We start from the raw sequence: 23,401 nt of genomic DNA on the forward strand, positions 1-23,401 counted from the left end.
TACTACCTGCTCACTCCACTAGTGTCTGTAACAATTGTAGTGAAATATAGATTGCCATAACAGTGAGCTAGGTACAGTAATAACAAATTCTGGCACAATCCATCATGACTGAGCAATCACTTTAATTGTCATTGACAGATCCAACACAAATTTAAGGTTCAGTTTGAAAACACTACCTTTCCATAAGTGATTACATTTTTCATTGTTTTTATTAAGTGTTACATTTCAATCCACAAACCTAAGGCAGTCACGTGACCATCGACAAAAATGTATAATGACTCCAACCCATGTCAGATCAAAAGTCATAGTGACTTGAGTTACTAAAAATGAGCTATGACCTGCTCTGAGTAATATCATATAATTACAGCTCCCCATGAGACTACCCCTGGATGCTATCTCACAAATACCGCTACCCCTGGGTAATACCACATAATTACAGCTCCCCACGAGACTACCCCTGGATGCTATCACACAAATACCGCTACCCCTGGGTAATATCACATAATTACAGCTCCCAATGAGACTACCCTGGATGCTATCTCACAAATACCGCTACCCCTGGGTAATATCACATAATTACAGCTCCCCATGAGACTACCCCTGGATGCTATCACACAAATACCGCTACCAATGGGTAATATCACATACCGCTACCCCTGGGTAATATCACATAATTACAGCTTGCTATGAGACTTCCCCTGGATGCTATCTCACAAATACCGCTACCCCTTGGTAATATCACATAATTACAGCTCGCTATGAGACTTCCCCTGGATGCTATCTCACAAATACTGCTACCCCTGGGTAATATCACATAATTACAGCTCCCCATGAGACTACCCCTGGATGCTATCTCACAAATACCGCTACCCCTGGGTAATACCACATAATTACAGTTCCCCACGAGACTACCCCTGGATGCTATCACACAAATACCACTACCCCTGGGTAATATCACATAATTACAGCTCCCAATGAGACTACCCTGGATGCTATCTCACAAATACCGCTACCCCTGGGTAATATCACATAATTACAGCTCCCCATGAGACTACCCCTGGATGCTATCACACAAATACCGCTACCAATGGGTAATATCACATACCGCTACCCCTGGGTAATATCACATAATTACAGCTCGCTATGAGACTTCCCCTGGATGCTATCTCACAAATACCGCTACCCCTGGGTAATATCACATAATTACAGCTCGCTATGAGACTTCCCCTGGATGCTATCTCACAAATACCGCTACCCCTGGGTAATATCACATAATTACAGCTCTATGAGACTTCCCCTGGATGCTATCTCACAAATACTGCAACCAATGGGTAATATCACATAATTACAGCTCCCCATGAGACTACCCTGGATGCTATCACACAAATACTGCTACCAAAGGGTAATATCACATGGAAATAGCAACCCTCTTTCAAAAGCAACTTGCCACAGGGCAAGTGATTTCGAGAAAGTAACTTGTCCTGACTAATTTTCCACTTGCCCTGATTTTATGACACAATATTTGATGTTAATGTTTACTGGACTATTTATTGAAGAGTGATAGCTCTAAATTACTATTATTGCAAAATGTAATAACTATATTATGATCAGATATGAAATCCAAGTTTATTTGCTGTTTGAAACCATAAGTGGAAATTATCTAGTAGTGCACGGACAAGTAAGATACCATTATTTGATTGCCCGAAATGAAAGCTGACTTGTCCTGGGCATGCGGTGATGGGATTTTTGAACCACTGAATACTACACAATCACTGCTACTCCTGGGTAATATTACACAATAACAGCTACTTCTGGGTAATATTACACGATTACAGCTACTCCTGGGTAATATCACACAATAACAGCTATCTCACACAGTTACCCTTAGGTAATATTACACAATAACAGCTACTTCTGGGTAATATTACACGATTACAGCTACTCCTGGGTAATATCACACAATAACAGCTACGCACATGGCTACCCTTGGGTAATATCACACAATAACTGCTACTCCTGGGTAATATCACACAATAACAGCTACCCATAAGACTACCCGTGAGTAATATTACACAATAACAGCTACTCCTGGGTGATATTACACAATAACAGCTTCTCCTGGGTAATATCACACAATAACAGCTATCTCACACAGTTACCCTTAGGTAATATTACACAATAACAGCTACTTCTGGGTAATATTACACGATTACAGCTACTCCTGGGTAATATCACACAATAACAGCTACGCACATGGCTACCCTTGGGTAATATCACACAAGAACTGCTACTCCTGGGTAATATCACACAATAACAGCTACCCACAAGACTACCCGTGAGTAATATTACACAATAACAGCTACTCCTGGGTAATATTACACAATAACAGCTTCTCCTGGGTAATATCACACAATAACAGCTACCCACAAAACTACCTTTGTTTAATATTACACAATAACTGCTACTCCTGGGTAATATCACACAATAACAGCTACCCACATGGCTACACTTGGGTAATAGTACACAATAACTGCCACTCCTGGGTAATATCACACAATAACAGCTACCCACAAGACTACCCTTGGGTAATATTACACAATAACAGCTACTCCTGGGTAATATCACACAATAACAGCTACCCACAAGACTACCCTTAGGTGATATTACACAATAACTGCTACTCATGGGTAATATCACATGATAACATCTACCCTTGGGTAAAACTACACAATAACAGCTACCCACAAGACTACCCCTTGGTAATATCTCACAATAGCAGCTACCAACAAGACAAGGCCTGGGGAATATGACACAATGACAGCTACCCCTGGTAATGTTACAGCTGGTAAATAACAGCGCCTGGTGGATAATATCACACACAATGTGCCCTAAGCATAATATCACGCACCAGCCAACACGCTAACAAGGAGTGCCATTGTATAAACAACTTCAGCGCTAAGACTACCTTAAGTCTGTTAGAATATAGGAGTTAGCTCTAAGATTACTTGGTACATCGGTATCCTGTGTGTTTCCCCAGTGATGGATGAGTGATTTATAGATGCAATAAGCCACTCCTGCCTTTAGGCAAATCACTTTTTGTCACAAATATGTCAATTAATACGGAAGGCCTGAATTGTCATATTATTCATCCTGTCAGTTCCACTTGATACACATAAAACACAAAACATAAAACGCTTTCACATGCCCTGTCAAACAAAGTCAAGCGATGTCAAACAATGTCAAAGGTTTCTCAAATGCTCTTCCACAGACTGACTGGCAATGTCATCTGTAAACTGGTAAACTGACACACATTCAATAAACCCAAAAATGTGAAGAAGGCTCACTAATACCCCCAACCATGACACCCAGCTTCATCTAAACAATTCCTAATGATAATGCCTAATTCTTTACACAAATACACAATTTGTATCTATCCTGCATCTTTCCTATAAACAAAGAAACTATTACCCAAATCTGAAATCCATCATCAAATGATTGCAAAGTTGTTAGTAGAAGAAATTTGATGTGGAACTTCTTCACAGGTTCAAGAGATGTAACTTGTGATAATTCTTGATAAATGGAGAATCTCACCAACGTGTCTACTGATATCAATCATATAAACATGAGTTGATAAAAGTTACAAATATTACCTTTATCAATGCATATGAGTGTTGAGATAATTGATATCAGTAGACACGAGGGTGAGATTCTATTTATCATACAATTCTTCATTAGTTTTCAATGAAAAGTGTACACATCTCAACATTGTACTACCATCATATTTTCGGTGCATAGCATTGTGACATCATCAAGTTCATCACATCAGAGCATAATCAGGGCATTGTACAAAATCTACTGTCAAAATAATATCTCCAAAGAGATATCATATGATCTCACACAAGCGATATCTCCTGTGGAACACAGTTTTAGATGATAAATTAAAAATATCACATTGTAACTTTGCACCGCCCTGGTCCTGTACATGTGGAGGGTGATGCCGTAATTTGACCACAATCCACTAAAATGGTTAAACAAAACTTTCATTTTTGCAGTAGCACTGGCACGGCACCTATCTTTCTCCTAAAGAAGGTTAGACTTTTTAAAGTTCAAAATTATACATTATTATTCTTACAAAATTACAAACAATCCAATCAGTAGTTTTCAAGGTATTTATTGAACAAACATATGTTTGGATGTAATGGACAGATAGACTGTGGACAGAATGGAAAGACTTCCTTGGTGCAGCTTTATCATCCTGACCTTGGATGGAGGTATAACAAGAGTCATCAGAAGTTGACATATCTCCCCAGCCCCTACATATTTGAAAGGACAAATCATCTGAGGGTTACTTGATGTTTTTTAAGACTATGTTTGAATCGTTTTCTACGGAAATCATGAACAAGAGTCATCAGAAGATGACATATCCCCCTGGAACCCACATGTTTGAAAGGACAAATAATCTGACAGTTACTTGTGTTTTCAGACTGAATTGTTTCCATGGAATTCATGAAAAATATAAATGCAGTATATCTTTAATCAGAAAAAGTCACCATTTCAAGATCTGTCTCATATATCTGCCAAGATCTTTAAAAGACATAAAATGGTTTTTGAGTTGTGCTCCGTAATCAAAGTCCAAAACATGTCCATGGAAAGCGAGAAAAGAAATAAATCACAAAAACCTGTAAAGACCAAAAGGCACCACTTTGGGGTCTGCCACACATATCTATCAAGGTTTACTGACAGATATTATGAAGTTTTTGAGTTCTGCTCCGGAAACGAAACACACCTCTCACTTTTGAGACAAAGTCCAAACATTTCCATGGAAACCAAGAAAATGATTAATTACAAAAACCTGTAAATAGCAAAAGGTTCCACTTCAGGTTCTGATTGACATATCTACCAACTTTTGCAGAAAAATATTGAAGGGATTTTGCTCCGGAAACGAAACCGACCCCACAATTAGACTTACACCAAAATGTTCCATGGAAAAACAAAAAAAAAAAATGCAAAAGACACAGCTATAGGTTGAGATTATTATATCTATCAAGTGTGGGATAAAATTATTAAACGGTTTCTGAGTTATGCTCTGGAAACAAAATTATTATGGATCAGGGACGGACAGACGAACGAACAGACGGGCGGGCGGACGGACAGACGGAGGAGGCATCGACTATATCCCCCCGCATTACATGCCGGGGGAATAACAACTTGAAAATGACAATGTGGAACAGGTATCCATCGTGGATCTGGTTAAAAAGAAGGAGACTCTATGTTGAGAAGTCTCTTTTAATCCAGTTCATATGAAATACAAGGTTCTCCAACACTTTGGAGCAAATGCTACAGTCACAGACGTGAACGGCAAAAGTAGTGTTCTCACTTTCAGTTGCAACCCTTGTCCAAGAATTTTATGAAAGACCAAGGTAGAATCCTTAACAAGAAAAACTATTTCTATTGTTAGAATGGCAGCCAAACTCATTTTAAAGTCAAAATACGATCACTGCCTGTAGAAAAAACAACCTATCCAATGCCAGAGGACATCTCATCAACACAGACAAATTGGGATTATCTACAAGCATCGCTGAAGTTATTTCTGAGTGAAATGTTTAATATCACAGATGCTGATAATAAAATTGCTGCAGTGGGTCAAGCTACTGAGTAGACAGGGTTCTTTTGGCACCTCCCCAACTAACATCACATTAATGGGCCAGTGCTGGCATCGTTCTGGCCTGTACCGTTGGTACTGGCAAAACAGACGACAGTATAGAGCCAGTATTGGACCAGTGCTTCTTTTCCTTTAGTGGTCCGTTAGAGGCAAAACTGTACAGGGCCACATATCGATGATTACCGTAAACACAGCACGACAGGCAGTGCACTTCCTGTCTGGTGTATTGTGGGAGATTATCTCAGGACTATGTTGTCTGCTGTAGACAGGTGGCCAAAAGGTAGAGGTTGACACTTTCCATATTTCTGAGTGTAAACTTATGAAATGTGACTCTAAAAGTAACAATCTTTGTTTTGAATCTCTTCTTTGAGACTATTTTTGCCACTCAAGTTAAGTGTTGAACTAAATTTTGAATAATAGCATGGAGTATAAATTTTGGTCTGTGACATTCTGCAGGAAATGAAAATCCAAGATAAAACCTGGAAAATGGACACAATTTCCACAGTTATTTGGCCTTTGAGATGTACAAGCGCAATTTGCACAATTCTATGAAAGGGTTCTTCTGTCCAGGAAAGTCGTCCATACATTTTTTGGACATGGACCTAACCAATAAGACTTGAATTAATTCAACCCTTCATTTCGTGTGTATGGAAGCTAAGCACCAAGGTTGTACCCCGATACTCACATTTAACCAACGACTGTTTTGGAAAGCAGCCACTATCATTGCCAATGAACCCAAGAGTAGTCCGTTGAAATCAATGGTTCTGAAACTTGGCAGATTTCACACTGAAATGAGTTTTGTAGGAAGCATTGATCACCTAATGCCTGGGTCAGGACTTAGAGAACTGCTTGAGTCGATTTATGCTTAAAACTCTAACACATGTGTGATGCACATGCTCACGGCCATTTCCAGAGCTGTAAGAGGACACCTTCTTGTTGACATTGCCCTGACATTTGTTATTATTGATGAGACTATTGTCATTCCAATTCAAGCTTCTGAAACTGTTGACAAGACTCATGACGACTTACTGGGTCTACCTGAAGACCAAAACAATGACATACAACATGGAGCAAAACTACTTGATGATCTCCTGGAGATTGTTGACGATGTTCTCAGGGATGAAATTCTCCTAAGAATACAAACCAAATTAGATGACTTCATGGCACATGAACAACAGGACAGCATAGCTATGGTTTATGTATCATGACATGGTTAACCTTTAGAATACATTTATAAAGCCAGAGCACACAGGAGATTGGATGCTTCACCCTCAAGCTTTGAGAACTATGCTGCCATATCTCAGGCCATAACTTGTATGTAAAGTCTGCTAGAATATATCTCTAACTAATGGATGAACTAAAATCTAAAAACCCAGAAGTGTTTGACTTCTGCCAGACAGGTTATGGAATGATTCTGATTGACAATACTGGTCAGGTATTTCGTCTGATCTTCCCATAGAGCAACTGTTGATTAGAAATCTTATGGCAACTCTGGGACTGGCAAGAATGAGACTCAGCATGCTCAGTGGATTCTGTCTGTGCCAGACTGTGCACAAATGAACAAAGCTATACAGGAACGTACAGGTGTCAACTTCTGCTCAAGTGGACAACACATTGATGACGGACAGTCAGGACAGAAACGGGATTCTAACCATATAAAGATTCTTTCTAAGTTTCTGTCTGAACAGAATCCCTTCAATGCCGATCTCACTTTAAGAAACATTGAAACTTGAGTTACGTCAGACATCACTGTCAACATCAACAATTCTAAAGAGTTGGGAAAGAAGATCCTGAAGTCAATGGACAACTAAAAAAGTTGATGAAGTTAAGTCTTTGAAGGGCATTTAGAAGTGAAATACATAAGAATGATGATTTTTTTATGGATATCAACTTCTTTATTACGAGAACACAACGTTTCGGAGTTAATGCTTACTCCTCCATCAGGTGAATGAGAATGGAGTCAACAAGAGAGAAATCAACAACATCATCTTCAACAAGCTCAACCCTATCAACTCCCAAGCCCCATACAGAAGAGCTACCATCAAGATCCACAAGAACCCGCCCAAAGCCCGGATCCTAGTCTGCTCAAGAGGTTCAGTTTTCTACAACACCGCCCAGTTCCTCTCATGTCTCCTCGCTCCATATGGCAAAGATGGCAAGTCCTACATCAGCGACTCTTCATCCTTTGTCAACCAGCTGAAAGGCAGCATGGTCACCTATGACGTCGTGGACCTCTTAACCAACATCCCACTAGAAGAAGCCCTGGACATACTTCGCAGCAAGTTAGTAAACAGGATAGATGACTTGGACACCCACCTCACCATAGACAGAATCATCAACCTCGCTCACAGCTACTTTGACACCTCCTACTTCACATTTAATGGTAAGATATACAAGCAGATCCATGGTCTCCCCATGTGCTCACCTTTTTCTCCTCTCATTATAGATATCTTCATGACCTCCTTCAAGGAAGCAGCCGTCTCCACGGCTCCGTTCCAGCCATTCTGTTGGTACCGCAAAGTCGATGACACCTTCACCACCATCGCCAAGGACAACGACCCCAGCGAGCTCCTCAACGACCAACATCCAAGAATCAAGTTCACCATGGAGACTGAGACCAACCCCAACCAACACCTGCCTTCTCTTGATGTATCCCTCCACACCACAGACGATGGACTCAGAACCGCAAGCCGACGCACACCGACCAGTACATCCACTACAACTCCTGCCACCATTATCAGATCAAGCAAGCTATCATTGCCACCCTTACCAGATGTGCCAAAGCCCTCTGCCATCCTGATGCCCTAAACAATTAACTGGACCACCTCAGAAAGAAATTCACTACACTCAACGGTTACCCTGCCCAACTCGTCAGCCACCATCAACAAGACCCTCAAAGACCGACGACCCCGCCTCAAGCCTTCTCCATCACCCATCAGAGTAACCATACCCTACCTTGGCCCCATCAGTCATCAGATATCACGCCTCAACAAGACCAAAGTCGGCATCGATGTCACCTTCTCCAGCAGCAAGACCATCAAGACCTACCTAAATGCCAACCCTAAAGGACCAGCTGTGAACACCCTAACCCGAGAGGATGCATCTACCAGATCCCTTGCAACTGTGGTGACCTATACACTGGAGAAACACTGAGACTAATCAACACCAGAATGAAGGAACACCAGACCTCCGTCAGCAAACTCGACCAGAAATCGGCCATCTCTGAACACATTCTCAAGAACCCTGGACATTCTATCGATGGGAGGACACTAGCATACTATCTACCAACAACAACAACTGGCGCCAAAGGAAACTACAAGACGCCATTGAGATCCGGAGACAGAAACCAGCAATCAACCGTGACCAAGGAATGTACCTACCAAGTGCCTGGGACTTATTGATAAGTTAATCTTATCTATCTGTGTACATTCCATCTATGTAATTTATTAGTGTTTACACTACAGTGTGGGAATGTATAGCCAATCTACCCGTGTACATCCTTAGCAACGTGTGTTTGTACATCATCAACCCTCATGTAAATCATGTACATCATCCTTAATCCCCAATCATGTCTTATGTAAACATCATCCTATCATGCGTGATGTATCACCATTGGCTTCCATCCTTATCCCCAATCATGTACATCGTCCTTATCCCCTATCTGTGTTATGTAAACATATCCTATCATCTGTAATGTGTTACCATTGGCTTCCATCATTGTTATCATAACTGTCGGCTTCCTATCAGTGCTTGTTTATACTGGCTTCCAGCTTTTGTTAATTCATTTCACTCGTTACTTTGTTATTGATTTACCTGTACTATATAGCTCTGTACACCAGTCTCATTCACCTGATGAAGGAGTAAAGCATTAACTCCAAAATGTTGCGTTCTCATAATAAAGAAGCTGATATCCATAAAAAAATCTTCATTCCGATGAAGTTAGTTTTTGGAATAAACATCAAGCTGTTACTCTCAATAAGAATTCCTCGCTGAAAACAGAAGATGGTGCTATATGCATTGACCCACCACTGCTCTTCCAGAGATTAATAGCTGCTGCCAGGGGTGTAAATGATGACCACTGTGATGTCTTGCAGCTATCCCAGCTCAGTGTTTGATTCAGTGGGACTGATGCGCATGTCACAGAAGTCAATGCTTGCTGATAATATCTGGTATATTGGTGACTGTCAAGGTGCTGATTTAGGCACAGACATTGTCCAGTATGTTATTGATGGAAGATCCCTGCCACACTGTGTCCAGTGGTTATCAAGTCAAACATCTGAGGAAATTTGTACACAGTATTCAACCTACATACGTTACTACTATAAAGAAGCAATGGTTGGTTTTGATGGGTACCATTCAGGACCTGACACAAGGGATGCTATGCACCTTTGAAATCGAATTGTTGGAACAAAAGCATCATTTTAAGGCACCACCCCTTTCCATATCAAGAAAGATGCATTTCTAGCCAACACTGAAAACAAACAAAAACTTTATGAGAATGCTCAGCTCCAAACTTCTTAAACATGGCATGAAAACAAAGCATGCCACTGTGGATGAAGTTGTTTTGATTTCATGGACAGCTAGTGAATCAGCCAAAATGAAAACAACCATCCCACTTGGAGAGGATACTGACCTGCTGGTGCTTCTTTTGAAACACTATGTACCGGGACGCAACAAACTCTTTTTCATGTCAGACAAGCAGGGTTGCAGTAAAATCAAAGTATGGGACAAATGTGCATAGGTAAAGATACCTGGAAAGTCTTGCCTGTCATCCATGCAATCAGTGGCTGTGACAGGAATTCTCATTTGTTTGGAATTGGGAAAGTGTTACGAGAGTATGTTTTCTGTAATTTGTATTATTATGGATTCCGTGATAGTTGTTGTTGGGTCACAATGTTTAGAGTTTTGGATGATAGTTGTTGTTGGGTCACAATGTTTAGAGTTTTGGGTGATAGTTGTTGTTGGGTCACAATGTTTAGAGTTTTGGGTGATAGTTGTTGTTGGGTCACAATGTTTAGAGTTTTGGGTGATAGTTGTTGTTGGGTCACAATGTTTAGAGTTTTGGGTGATAGTTGTTGTTGGGTCACAATGTTTAGAGTTTTGGGTGATAGTTGTTGTTGGGTCACAATGTTTAGAGTTTTGGGTGATAGTTGTTGTTGGGTCACAATGTTTAGAGTTTTGGGTGATAGTTGTTGTTGGGTCACAATGTTTAGAGTTTTGGGTGATAGTTGTTGTTGGGTCACAATGTTTAGAGTTTTGGGTGATAGTTGTTGTTGGGTCACAATGTTTAGAGTTTTGGGTGATAGTTGTTGTTGGGTCACAATGTTTAGAGTTTTGGGTGATAGTTGTTGTTGGGTCACAATGTTTAGAGTTTTGGGTGATAGTTGTTGTTGGGTCACAATGTTTAGAGTTTTGGGTGATAGTTGTTGTTGGGTCACAATGTTTAGAGTTTTGGGTGATAGTTGTTGTTGGGTCACAATGTTTAGAGTTTTGGGTGATAGTTGTTGTTGGGTCACAATGTTTAGAGTTTTGGGTGATAGTTGTTGTTGGGTCACAATGTTTAGAGTTTTGGGTGATAGTTGTTGTTGGGTCACAATGTTTAGAGTTTTGGGTGATAGTTGTTGTTGGGTCACAATGTTTAGAGTTTTGGGTGATAGTTGTTGTTGGGTCACAATGTTTAGAGTTTTGGGTGATAGTTGTTGTTGGGTCACAATGTTTAGAGTTTTGGGTGATAGTTGTTGTTGGGTCACAATGTTTAGAGTTTTGGATGATAGTTGTTGTTGGGTCACAATGTTTAGAGTTTTGGGTGATAGTTGTTGTTGGGTCACAATGTTTAGAGTTTTGGGTGATAGTTGTTGTTGGGTCACATTGTTTAGAGTTTTGGGTGATAGTTGTTGTTGGGTCACAATGTTTAGAGTTTTGGGTGATAGTTGTTGTTGGGTCACAATGTTTAGAGTTTTGGGTGATAGTTGTCATGGGTCACATTTCGTATCTCAGTGCTAGTATTTTAGCGTCACGACTTTTAAGGTGGTGCTTTAGAGTTCAGCATCCTCGTTTATGATCATTGATGCTTAAACAACTGAACCTTTGACATTTCTCGTATACACAACCACATTCATTGAAACATGTTGTGCACGTGCATTTCCTGCACCCAGGCCTATAAAAGAGCACGGAATTGTGAAACTGAATCACTTTGAGAAAATGACTCAAGACGACAAGAATCAGGTTCTCTGTGTGGTTAGCAGCATTTCTTCAGATGTGATGATGTCAGGCACTGTAATGTGCATCCACCCACTGTTGGCCAGCTCTGACAACTTTTCAAGGCCACCTGAAGTGTTGCATTTGTCTGCGGCCTGGGGCACCACCTTTGTCGACAGCTTGACAGGGCCGCAAAATCTGAGTCTTACACTTCCGAAATAGGTTCAAAACAGCTTTTGACACTGCAAAGAGGACAACTGTGACAAGACAATGTCATGTCTATGCCCAAATGGTGAGAAGATGCCATAACACAGGTATCACATACCCTTTGCAGTTGATGTCAACGGATTTATCAACATCGAGAAGAAAGACTTGAGCCAAACTTTGTTTTTAAACATGGTCTTTCTGGAAGAGGTGGAGCAATGAAAAAGATCTCCCAATATGATCGCCTTATATCTTCAGCCAGAGTATTTCTTCATGAAACAAGCCATACAGAACATGTCCTCAAGGCTGGGGAACATCTTGTTTCAGCCAGAGTATTTCTTCATGAAACAAGCCACACAGAACATGTCCTCAAGGCTGGGGAACATCTTGTTTCAGCCAGAGTATTTCTTCATGAAACAAGCCACACAGAACATGTCCTCAAGGCTGGGGAACATCTTGTTTCAGCCAGAGTATTTCTTCATGAAACAAGCCACACAGAACATGTCCTCAAGGCTGGGGAACATCTTGTTTCAGCCAGAGTATTTCTTCATGAAACAAGCCACACAGAACATGTCCTCAAGGCTGGGGAACATCTTGTTTCAGCCAGAGTATTTCTTCATGAAACAAGCCACACAGAACATGTCCTCAAGGCTGGGGAACATCTTGTTTCAGCCTGTTTTGGTGGAAGTGAACAAAAGAAACTGAACACATTAATTTCAGAAAACATTCTCAAGCTGTGTTTTGATGTGTAAAACCATTCTCCAAGTACACACCTTGTCTCCAACATCTGCTACCGCCAAGTTCCATAGTTTGAGAACATATCTGCATGTTCAGACATGGACCACAAAAAGTGAAACCAGATTAGACCTGTGTATTTGGGGGCTGTCACATGGCTGACTTGTGGCAATCAAAACTGACACTGCTTCTGCTCCACAACCACAGATGAAGATCACATGATGAAAAGTGCAAAACACACTGTGATACTAGAAAGTGCACATCAAAAACACGGTTTAGATTGTTCCATTGAGTGCAGTGAGTGCAAATGTTGCTCCAACTCATGTCAAGTCACTGATCATTCAAGTTAAGTAATGAACAGTATTTGTATCTACGAATTCAACTGACACTTCCAAAACAATTACAATTATCGTAATCCCATAAATGTAGCACAGAGAATATTTTTGGTGACAAGCTATGTTCGCTGATTATAGAAACGATCTAAAGCAAAGTGAAGCTTGCTCTAAGAAAAAATACAATTGTCCCAAAGTAGCATTATTTTATGTTATTTTTCAAAATATAGACATTAAGGTTTACTAATTGTCAAAAGTGATCATTTGAATTGTTCCACTATGCATTATGTGCAAATAAAATATCACATGTCACTCTTGTCATTGTGTTCCAAGATTAATGATTGTAAATCATTGTTTGACTGAAATCTGACCTTTGACCTTATCAAAATGAAGGGAAATTTCCCCAATTTTCCCGGCATCCAATTTTTTGTATGATATAAAGGACACCAAAGAAGTGACAAAAAGACAATTTCTGTTGCAATTAGCTTGGCGTTAGGTAATTTTCCCCGTAGTTTGGCTAGCCTAAATGTCTTCCGACATACTATGTGGTCTGACATGTTATGGTCCAACATACAATGTGGTCCGACGTATGGTGTAACATATGGTATAACATATGATGTGGTCTGACGTATGATATGGTATATCATATGATGTGGTCCGACATATGATATGGTATAACTTATGATGTGGTCTGACATATGATATGGTATAACTTATGATGTGGTCTGATGTATGATATGGTATAACATATGATGTGGTCTGATACAGAAAGGGTCCAAGATATAATGTGGTCATGGTCCGAAATTTAACAAAAATATGTTTTTTAAAAATCTGAAATAAATTTTGTCATGGTACCTTTGCCTGGAATCTACATCTACGTAATTATACCACAAACCTGTAACCCCCCAAATAATGTATACATATTATTCCTCCCAAAAGAACAAATACCATGAAACTCACTACCAAGCTGTCACCGACACAAAGGTTGTTGGTATGTGACAAGAATTCCAGAATTTCATCAATATCTGACATCTGTTAATATGTGTCTCCCCATGTGTCAACAATGATGAATTGAATGTGCTGGTATTGGACATGATCATGTTGTCAAGTTTCAAAATAACTGGAAACTAATCCATAGTCACAGCCAGAGGTTAATTTGCTATTTTTCACATAAACAAAGACAAAATTCAAAATTGTGAATTGGTTTTACTCAGTTCCCGACACAGTATACATCTGTGCAACCACCTCCATCATTGATCAACCATCCCATCCTTTCACCAAAGAGCTCCTCAGTTCATTAACCACCCCATCCTTTCACAAGCAATCTCCCTCATTTCATCAACCACCCTATCCATTCATCAAGAATCTCCTCTCAACCACTATATCCTTTCACCAACATTCTCCTCTGTTCATTAACCACCCCATCCTTTCACCAGCAATCTCCCTCAGTTCATCAACCACAACATCCATTCACCAAAAATTGCCTCAGTTCATAAATCACGCCATCATTCACCAACAATCACCTCAGTTCATCAACTACCCTCTCCATTCAACAAGAATCTCCTCTCAAACACCCCATCCATGCAACAACAATCTCCTCAGTTCATCAATTCCCCATCCTTTCTGCAACAATCTTCTCAGTTCATCATACACCCCATCAATTCATCAAGAATCTCCTCAGTTCATCAACCATCCCATCATTTCATCAACAATCTCCTCAGTTCATCAACTACCCTCTCCATTCAACAAGAATCTCCTCTCAACCACCCCATCCCTTTAACAAGAATCTCCTCAGTTCATCAACCATCCCATCCTTTCTCCAACAATCTTCTCAGCTCATCAACCACACCATGCATCCATTCATCAAGAATCTCCTCATCAACCACACTATCCATGTGCCAACCACTGCCACCATTCACCAGTCACCCCCTCAATCCACCACCAATCTCCTCAGTTCATCAGCTATTTCTTCATTCTCAACAGTCCCCTCAATCAATTATATACCCCGCTCAGTCCACCAACAATTTGCTCAATTCAACAACCACCTCTCAGTCATGAACAATCTGCATCATTTATATTTATGGATCACATCTTCAAGTCAGAAGCATTTGTTTCCACATATTTATAACTAAATATTCCAGATTCTTTTGTGTGTGTAACATATGCTTGTGACGTGTCTCTGTGAGTGAGTGTTGGCTCAACTTGCAGGTGAGAGGAGGCTCATGCTGCGGTCTGTAACTAAGACTGACTTCAACCAATACACCATCGGATGCTGACCTCACATTCACCCTGGGTTCACACTCTCTGCACTCTCAACATGTTGCCAGATTGTTTGGACAGTAAGCCTCCTGACCTGTGTAAGTTGTGAATCTAGAATGCCTCTTGACCTGTGTAAGTTGTGAATCTAGCATGCCTCTGGACCTCTGTAAGTTATGAATCTACTATGCCTCCTGACCTCTACAAGTTGTGAATCTAAAATGCCTCCTGATCTCTACAAGTTGTCAATCTAGTACACCTCCTGACCTGTGTCAGTTGTCAGTCTTGTACACATCCTGACCTCCGTAAGTTATGAATCTAGGCCTCCTGACCTGTATGTCATGAATCTAGTATGCCACTTGACCTGTGTAAGTTGTGAATATGTATTACAGGTACAGAAGATCAGCCTAATGTGCGAACTTTAGTTTTGTGTTTAACACCATATTCAAACTGTATGATGGCAGTCTGCAGCTTGAATGAGATAGTCCAGTGATTATATTCCAGAGCATCAGTCCACACATTTCGGTTACAACGAACTGTGTCAGCCAAGTCAGTATGTTTGACCATCCAATCATCTTGGATGCAGTGAGGTAGTGCTCAAACCAGGTGCCTGACTGTCATCATTCACATAAAATATGTCCAAGTAAAATATATTAGAATATTATAGAAAGGATTCAACTTGCTTAAAAAGATATGATTGTAATCCAACACACATTTTATGATGCAAATGTATATGTCAGTTCAAATTGTTATATTCTGTTTTGTTGTAAAACAAATAATAATAATGACATTAATAATAAGGACATTAATAATAATGACATTAATAATAAGGACATTAATAATAAGGACATTTGTCATACACTGAATTCTGCACCTCAGAGGCATACTCAAACTGACATGGTGAAACTAAGTCACTGACCTGAAGTAGTTTCCGACCCTTGCGTCTACTTCCGACTTAACACACGAAACTGTTCCCACTGCAAGTCACTGACCTGAAGTAGTTTCTGACCCTTGCGTCTACTTCCGACTCCCACTGCAAGCCACTGACCTGAAGTAGTTTCTGATGTTTGCGTCTACTACCAACTAAACACACGAAACTGTTCCCACTGCAAGCCACTGACTTGAAGCAGTTTCTGACCCTTGCGTCTACTTCCGACTTAACACACGAAACTGTTCCCACTGCAAGCCACTGACCTGAAGTAGTTTCTGACCCTTGCGTCTACTTCCGACTTAACACACGAAACTGTTCCCACTGCAAGCCACTGACCTGAAGTAGTTTCTGACCCTTGCGTCTACTTCCGACTTAACACACGAAACTGTTCCCACTGCAAGCCACTGACCTGAAGTAGTTTCTGACCCTTGTGTCTACTTCCGACTTAACACACGAAACTGTTCCCACTGCAAGCCACTGACCTGAAGTAGTTTCTGACCCTTGCGTCTACTTCCGACTTAACACACGAAACTGTTCCCACTGCAAGCCACTGACTTGAAGCAGTTTCTGACCCTTGCTTCTACTTCCGACTTAACACACGAAACTGTTCCCACTGCAAGCCACTGACTTGAATTAGTTTCTGACCCTTGCGTCTACTTCCGACTTAACACACGAAACTGTTCCCACTGCAAGCCACTGACCTGAAGTAGTTTCTGACCCTTGCGTCTACTTCCGACTTAACACACGAAACTGTTCCCACTGCAAACCACTGACCTGAAGTAGTTTCTGACCCTTGCGTCTACTTCCGACTTAACACACGAAACTGTTCCCACAGCAAGCCACTGACCTGAAGTAGTTTCTGACCCTTGCGTCTACTTCCGACTTAACACACGAAACCGTTCCCACTGCGAGCCACTGACCTGAAGTAGTTTCTGACCCTTGCTTCTACTTCCGACTTAACACATGAAACTGTTCCCACTGCACGCCATTGACTTGATAACCTGGACTCTGACATGGTGTTGTTGGGGTAACATGGCAGAGGTTGTCATAACAAGCCACTTTCACACACTAATACAAAAAACCTGTAAGACATTCCATTAAACCCACTATTAAACATCCATAAAACCCATTAACAAAAACAAATAACCCCATTTTCACACCCCATTGTAAGACATGCATTAAACCCTACTGTGGAACATCAGTAACACCCATTGTCATACACACACATAACCCACTGTCAGGCATCCACTAAACCCATTGTCATAAACAAACGAAACCCATTGTCAAGCACACATTAAACAATAAACCCAACTTCCGTACACTCAACATATGTCATATTTGGAATTTCACTTTCTTAGTAAAGTACACTCTTCTGTACACTCAATGAAAACCATGTCAGACTCCCAAAATGCCCAGCGACTAAAGTCTGCGTATGGAATCCATACAAATCACAGTGAGTGGGCAGGCAATCTTGTGATTGTGTGGGTGGATAGGTGAGCGAGTGAGAGAATGAGTAATGTTCTCAGATCATGAAAAGATGAGCATGTGTATGTCAAAGAAACAGGGCAACTCTTTGAATGAATCTCAGATGATAGTTTTCTGGCTTGCCTGAAAGATGCTACCCTGCCGGGCAACCTGTGTGGTCTTTGAATACTGTGTCATGCCTATCCTATAACATCATCCTCATGACATCGTTCTCTATTAACATGACCAGGACCTACCTCCATCTCAGCCATGTGCAGCCACTGCTTGGGGTTGTCCTCTGCAGCAAGGAAGGCAATAAGATCAAGGGCAGTGAGGCGTGTCTGGCGACGGGATGACACAAACACCAACACTGGCTTCTCAGGGGAATGAGTCTTCACAGCTGGAGGGAAAAACAATCATCATCGTCACCATAATAATCATGAATTTGTCAGCATCCATTACATCATCATCATCGTCATCGTCATCATCATTGTCATCATCACCACCACCACCACCATCATCTCCATGACCAGCCTAACACAAAGACAACAAGTTCCCTCACCCTGGAATGTGGGTTTGTTCATGGTCGCCATACGGGGGCAGTAGTGTTGGCCCGGGAAACCATTGATGTGAACCTCAAGTGGAACAGGACGAACAGATGGACGGAAGTTGAACAGACCCATCTGAAACATACCATTCAAAGTTTTCGGTAATGAAGGCCAGAATAACAAAAAAGAAACGTAAATTAAAAGCAACAATGTAACATATTTTCCAAAGCGAGAGGAGGCCTTTAAATACAAGTGTCAGTGACAGAAGACTAAGATAAGGATATTTTGAGCACCAGTCCACATGAAGACAAGTGTATTTAAATTTCAGCTGAGAAAAATGAAGGTATAAATAACACTGCGTGATGTTTATGCAGATGATATCTTCTACCTGTTTAATAGCCAGCCAGTCAGCAAGATCACGTGCATTGGCCAGAGCTGTGGAGAGTCCTACAACTCGAACTTTGGTCATGGTGGTGCTGGAGATGAAGTTAGTTCGGGAAACAATAACTTCCAGAACAGGACCTCGATCATCACCTAGAGTAAAACGTTTCACAGGTATGGCAATGCTGGGAGGGGCAATGTAAAACAGTATATTACATATAAGAAATATTGTATATATGTACAACAGAGGTTCTACATCAATAGGATATTAAACTAAAAATTATGCTCAAGAAACAATTATGTTTTATTCTCATGTCAACTACTTGTTGGTTGAATGAGTGAGTGAGTTTAGTTTCATGCCTCTTTTAGCAGTATTTCAGCAATATCACGGCTGGGAACACCAAAAATGGGTTCACACAAGTGAATGCTTTAACTACTCGGCTACCATACTGCTCTTCATGTCAGTTGACTTCACATACTGAATGGATGAGAATGCCAGGGAACTAGCATGCGGCTATCTTAGACTTCGAAACAGAACAAGGCTCACCAAGCAGATGGATTTCATCTATGACCAGCAGGGCTACAGACTTGACATAGCTCCGAGTCTGCCACGACCGACTCACACCATCCCATTTCTCAGGTGTTGTCACTATCAGGTCAGCATTGGCCACAGCACGCATGTCTGGTGTTACATCTCCAGTCAACTCTACTACTCTGAAGGAACCAAATAACATTGTGTACAGGATATATCTGTCACATCTAAAGTCTCACATTACTATGATCACATTTCAGCAGTTAATACAACTTCCATAACACACTGAAGCAGTTAATACACCTTCCATAACACACTGAAGCACTTAATTCATCTTCCATAACACACTGAAGCAGTTAATTCATCTTCCATAACACACTGAAGCAGTTAATACATCTTCCATAACACACTGAAGCAGTTAATACATCTTCCATAACACACTGAAGCAGTTAATTCATCTTCCATAACACACTGAAGCAGTTAATACATCTTCCATAACACACTGAAGCAGTTAATACACCTTCCATAACACACTGAAGCAGTTAATTCATCTTCCATAACACACTGAAGCAGTTAATACACCTTCCATAACACACTGAAGCAGTTAATTCATCTTCCATAACACACTGAAGCAGTTAATTCATCTTCCATAACACACTGAAGCAGTTAATACATCTTCCATAACACACTGAAGCAGTTAATACATCTTCCATACCACACTGAAGCAGTTAATTCATCTTCCATAACACACTGAAGCAGTTAATACATCTTCCATAACACACTGAAGCAGTTAATACACCTTCCATAACACACTGAAGCAGTTAATACATCTTCCATAACACACTGAAGCAGTTATTACACCTTCCCTAACACACTGAAGCAGTTAATTCATCTTCCATAACACACTGAAGCAGTTAATACATCTTCCATAACACACTGAAGCAGTTAATACACCTTCCATAACACACTGAAGCAGTTAATACATCTTCGATAACACACTGAAGCAGTTAATACATCTTCCATAACACACTGAAGCAGTTAATACATCTTCCATAACACACTGAAGCAGTTAATACACCTTCCATAACACACTGAAGCAGTTATTAAATCTTCCATAACACACTGAAGCAGTTAATACATCTTCCATAACACACTGAAGCAGTTAATACATCTTCCATAACACACTGAAGCAGTTAATACACCTTCCCTAACACACTGAAGCAGTTATTACATCTTCCATAACACACTGAAGCAGTTATTACATCTTCCCTAAAACACTGAAGCAGTTAATACATCTTCCCTAACACACTGAAGCAGTTAATACATCTTCCATAACACACTGAAGCAGTTAATACATCTTCCATAACACACTGAAGCAGTTAATACATCTTCCCTAAAACACTGAAGCAGTTAATACATCTTCCATAACACACTGAAGTAGTTAATACATCTTCCATAACACACTGAAGCAGTTATTACATCTTCCATAACACACTGAAGCAGTTACTACATCTTCCATAACACACTGAAGCAGTTAATACATCTTCCATAACACACTGAAGCAGTTATTACATCTTCCATAACACACTGAAGCAGTTAATACATCTTCCATAACACACTGAAGCAGTTAATACACCTTCCCTAACACACTGAAGCAATTATTACATCTTCCATAACACACTGAAGCAGTTAATACATCTTCCATAACACACTGAAGCAGTTATTACATCTTCCATAACACACTGAAGCAGTTAATACATCTTCCATAACACACTGAAGCAGTTAATACACCTTCCATAACACACTGAAGCAGTTAATACATCTTCCATAACACACTGAAGCAGTTACTACATCTTCCATAACACACTGAAGCAGTTAATACATCTTCCATAACACACCAAAGCAGTTAATACATCTTCCATAAGACACTGAGGCAGTTAATACATCTTCCATAACACACCGAAGCAGTTAATACATCTTCCATAACACACTGAAGCAGTTATTACATCTTCCATAACACACTGAAGCAGTTAATACATCTTCCATAACACACTGAAGCAGTTAATACATCTTCCATAACACACTGAAGCAGTTAATACATCTTCCATAACACACTGAAGCAGTTAATACACCTTCCATAACACACTGAAGCAGTTATTAAATCTTCCATAACACACTGAAGCAGTTAATACATCTTCCATAACACACTGAAGCAGTTAATACATCTTCCATAACACACTGAAGCAGTTAATACATCTTCCATAACACACTGAAGCAGTTATTACATCTTCCATAACACACTGAAGCAGTTAATACACCTTCCATAACACACTGAAGCAGTTATTACATCTTCCATAACACACTGAAGCAGTTAATACACCTTCCACAACACACTGAAGCAGTTAATACATCTTCCATAACACACTGAAGCAGTTAATACATCTTCCATAACACACTGAAGCAGTTAATACATCTTCCCTAAGACACTGAAGCAGTTAATACATCTTCCATAACACACCGAAGCAGTTAATACATCTTCCCTAACACACTGAAGTAGTTATTACATCTTCCATAACAAACTGAAGCAGTTAATACATCTTCCATAACACACTGAAGCAGTTACTACATCTTCCATAACACACTGAAGCAGTTAATACAACTTCCATAACACACTGAAGCAGTTAATACAACTTCCCTAAGACACTGAAGCAGTTAATACATCTTCCATAACACACTGAAGCAGTTAATACATCTTCCATAACACACTGAAGCAGTTAATACATCTTCCATAACACACTGAAGCAGTTAATACATCTTCCATAACACACTGAAGCAGTTAATACATCTTCCATAACACACTGAAGCAGTTACTACACCTTCCATAACACACTGAAGCAGTTAATACATCTTCCATAACACACTGAAGCAGTTAATACATCTTCCATAACACACTGAAGCAGTTAATACATCTTCCATAACACACTGAAGCAGTTAATACATCTTCCATAACACACTGAAGCAGTTAATACATCTTCCATAACACACTGAAGCAGTTACTACACCTTCCATAACACACTGAAGCAGTTAATACATCTTCCATAACACACTGAAGCAGTTAATACATCTTCCATAACACACTGAAGCAGTTACTACATCTTCCATAACACACTGAAGCAGTTAATACATCTTCCATAACACACTGAAGCAGTTAATACAACTTCCATAACACACTGAAGCAGTTAATACATCTTCCATAACACACTGAAGCAGTTAATACAACTTCCATAAGACACTGAAGCAGTTAATACATCTTCCATAACACACTGAAGCAGTTAATACATCTTCCATAACACACTGAAGCAGTTAATACATCTTCCATAACACACTGAAGCAGTTAATACAACTTCCATAACACACTGAAGCAGTATAGAAGGAGAGGCATAAATGTGGGCGATATACTGATAAACAGTCACACACAAAGGCACACAGACACAGACACAGACACAGACAGAAAGGAATTAAAGATACAGAGAGTCTAGTTTTACTCTGCTTTTTAGCAATATTCCAGCAATATCACAGTGGGGAGACACCAGAAAAGGGCTTCACACACTTTATCCATGTGGGAATTGAACATGGGTCTTTGTCATGATGAGTAAACACTTTAACCACTAGACTACCCCACAACCCCAATTAGAGATGCATACACGGATTGACAGACAGAATGACAGAGATGGAGAGACAGAGAGACCGATAGATACTCAGACTGTGCACTTACTTCTTGCCCAGCTTCTGCTCTATCCTAACCTTCCAGTCCTCCATCCGCTCCCGCACCAGAGCCTTCAGTGGTGCAATGTACACCGCCTACAACATACAGTTATATATGGAGACAACAAGCACTGTAACTAAGGTGTCATAACTCCCACCATAAATTAGCAGAACAAACTGAAAAAGTAATGAAAGTGAAGGTCGTAATTTAAGATGAATATCAACAAAAACATGACCAGTAAACCTCTCTTGATATCTTGCTCTGTAGTTGTTCACATGCACAAATATTTTCAAGACTCACTTTGACCTTGACATGAATGTCTTAGTGTATGAAATATACAAAAATGGTCATGAAGAAATTGCTTATTGAAAAACATTCCACGGAAGTCTTGA

The 23,401-nt window shown here is 40.2% G+C and overlaps 1 protein-coding gene across 1 annotated transcript in view; it reads right to left on the bottom strand.

The window, feature by feature from the left end:
* Positions 1-23,401, bottom strand: part of LOC137286184 (activating signal cointegrator 1 complex subunit 3-like) — a 293,474-nt gene that overhangs the window by 217,623 nt on the left and 52,450 nt on the right. The window contains exons 26-30 of the mRNA XM_067817886.1: positions 23,019-23,104; positions 19,259-19,425; positions 18,719-18,864; positions 18,345-18,465; positions 18,040-18,182 (exon numbers count right to left, since the gene is read on the bottom strand). Of these exons, the coding sequence (XP_067673987.1) occupies positions 18,040-18,182; positions 18,345-18,465; positions 18,719-18,864; positions 19,259-19,425; positions 23,019-23,104 (663 nt within the window). The remainder of the gene's footprint in view (positions 1-18,039; positions 18,183-18,344; positions 18,466-18,718; positions 18,865-19,258; positions 19,426-23,018; positions 23,105-23,401) is intronic.

The sequence above is a fragment of the Haliotis asinina genome, chromosome 6 (genome assembly GCF_037392515.1).
Source record: "Haliotis asinina isolate JCU_RB_2024 chromosome 6, JCU_Hal_asi_v2, whole genome shotgun sequence".
In the NCBI taxonomy this organism is placed as follows: domain Eukaryota; kingdom Metazoa; phylum Mollusca; class Gastropoda; order Lepetellida; family Haliotidae; genus Haliotis; species Haliotis asinina.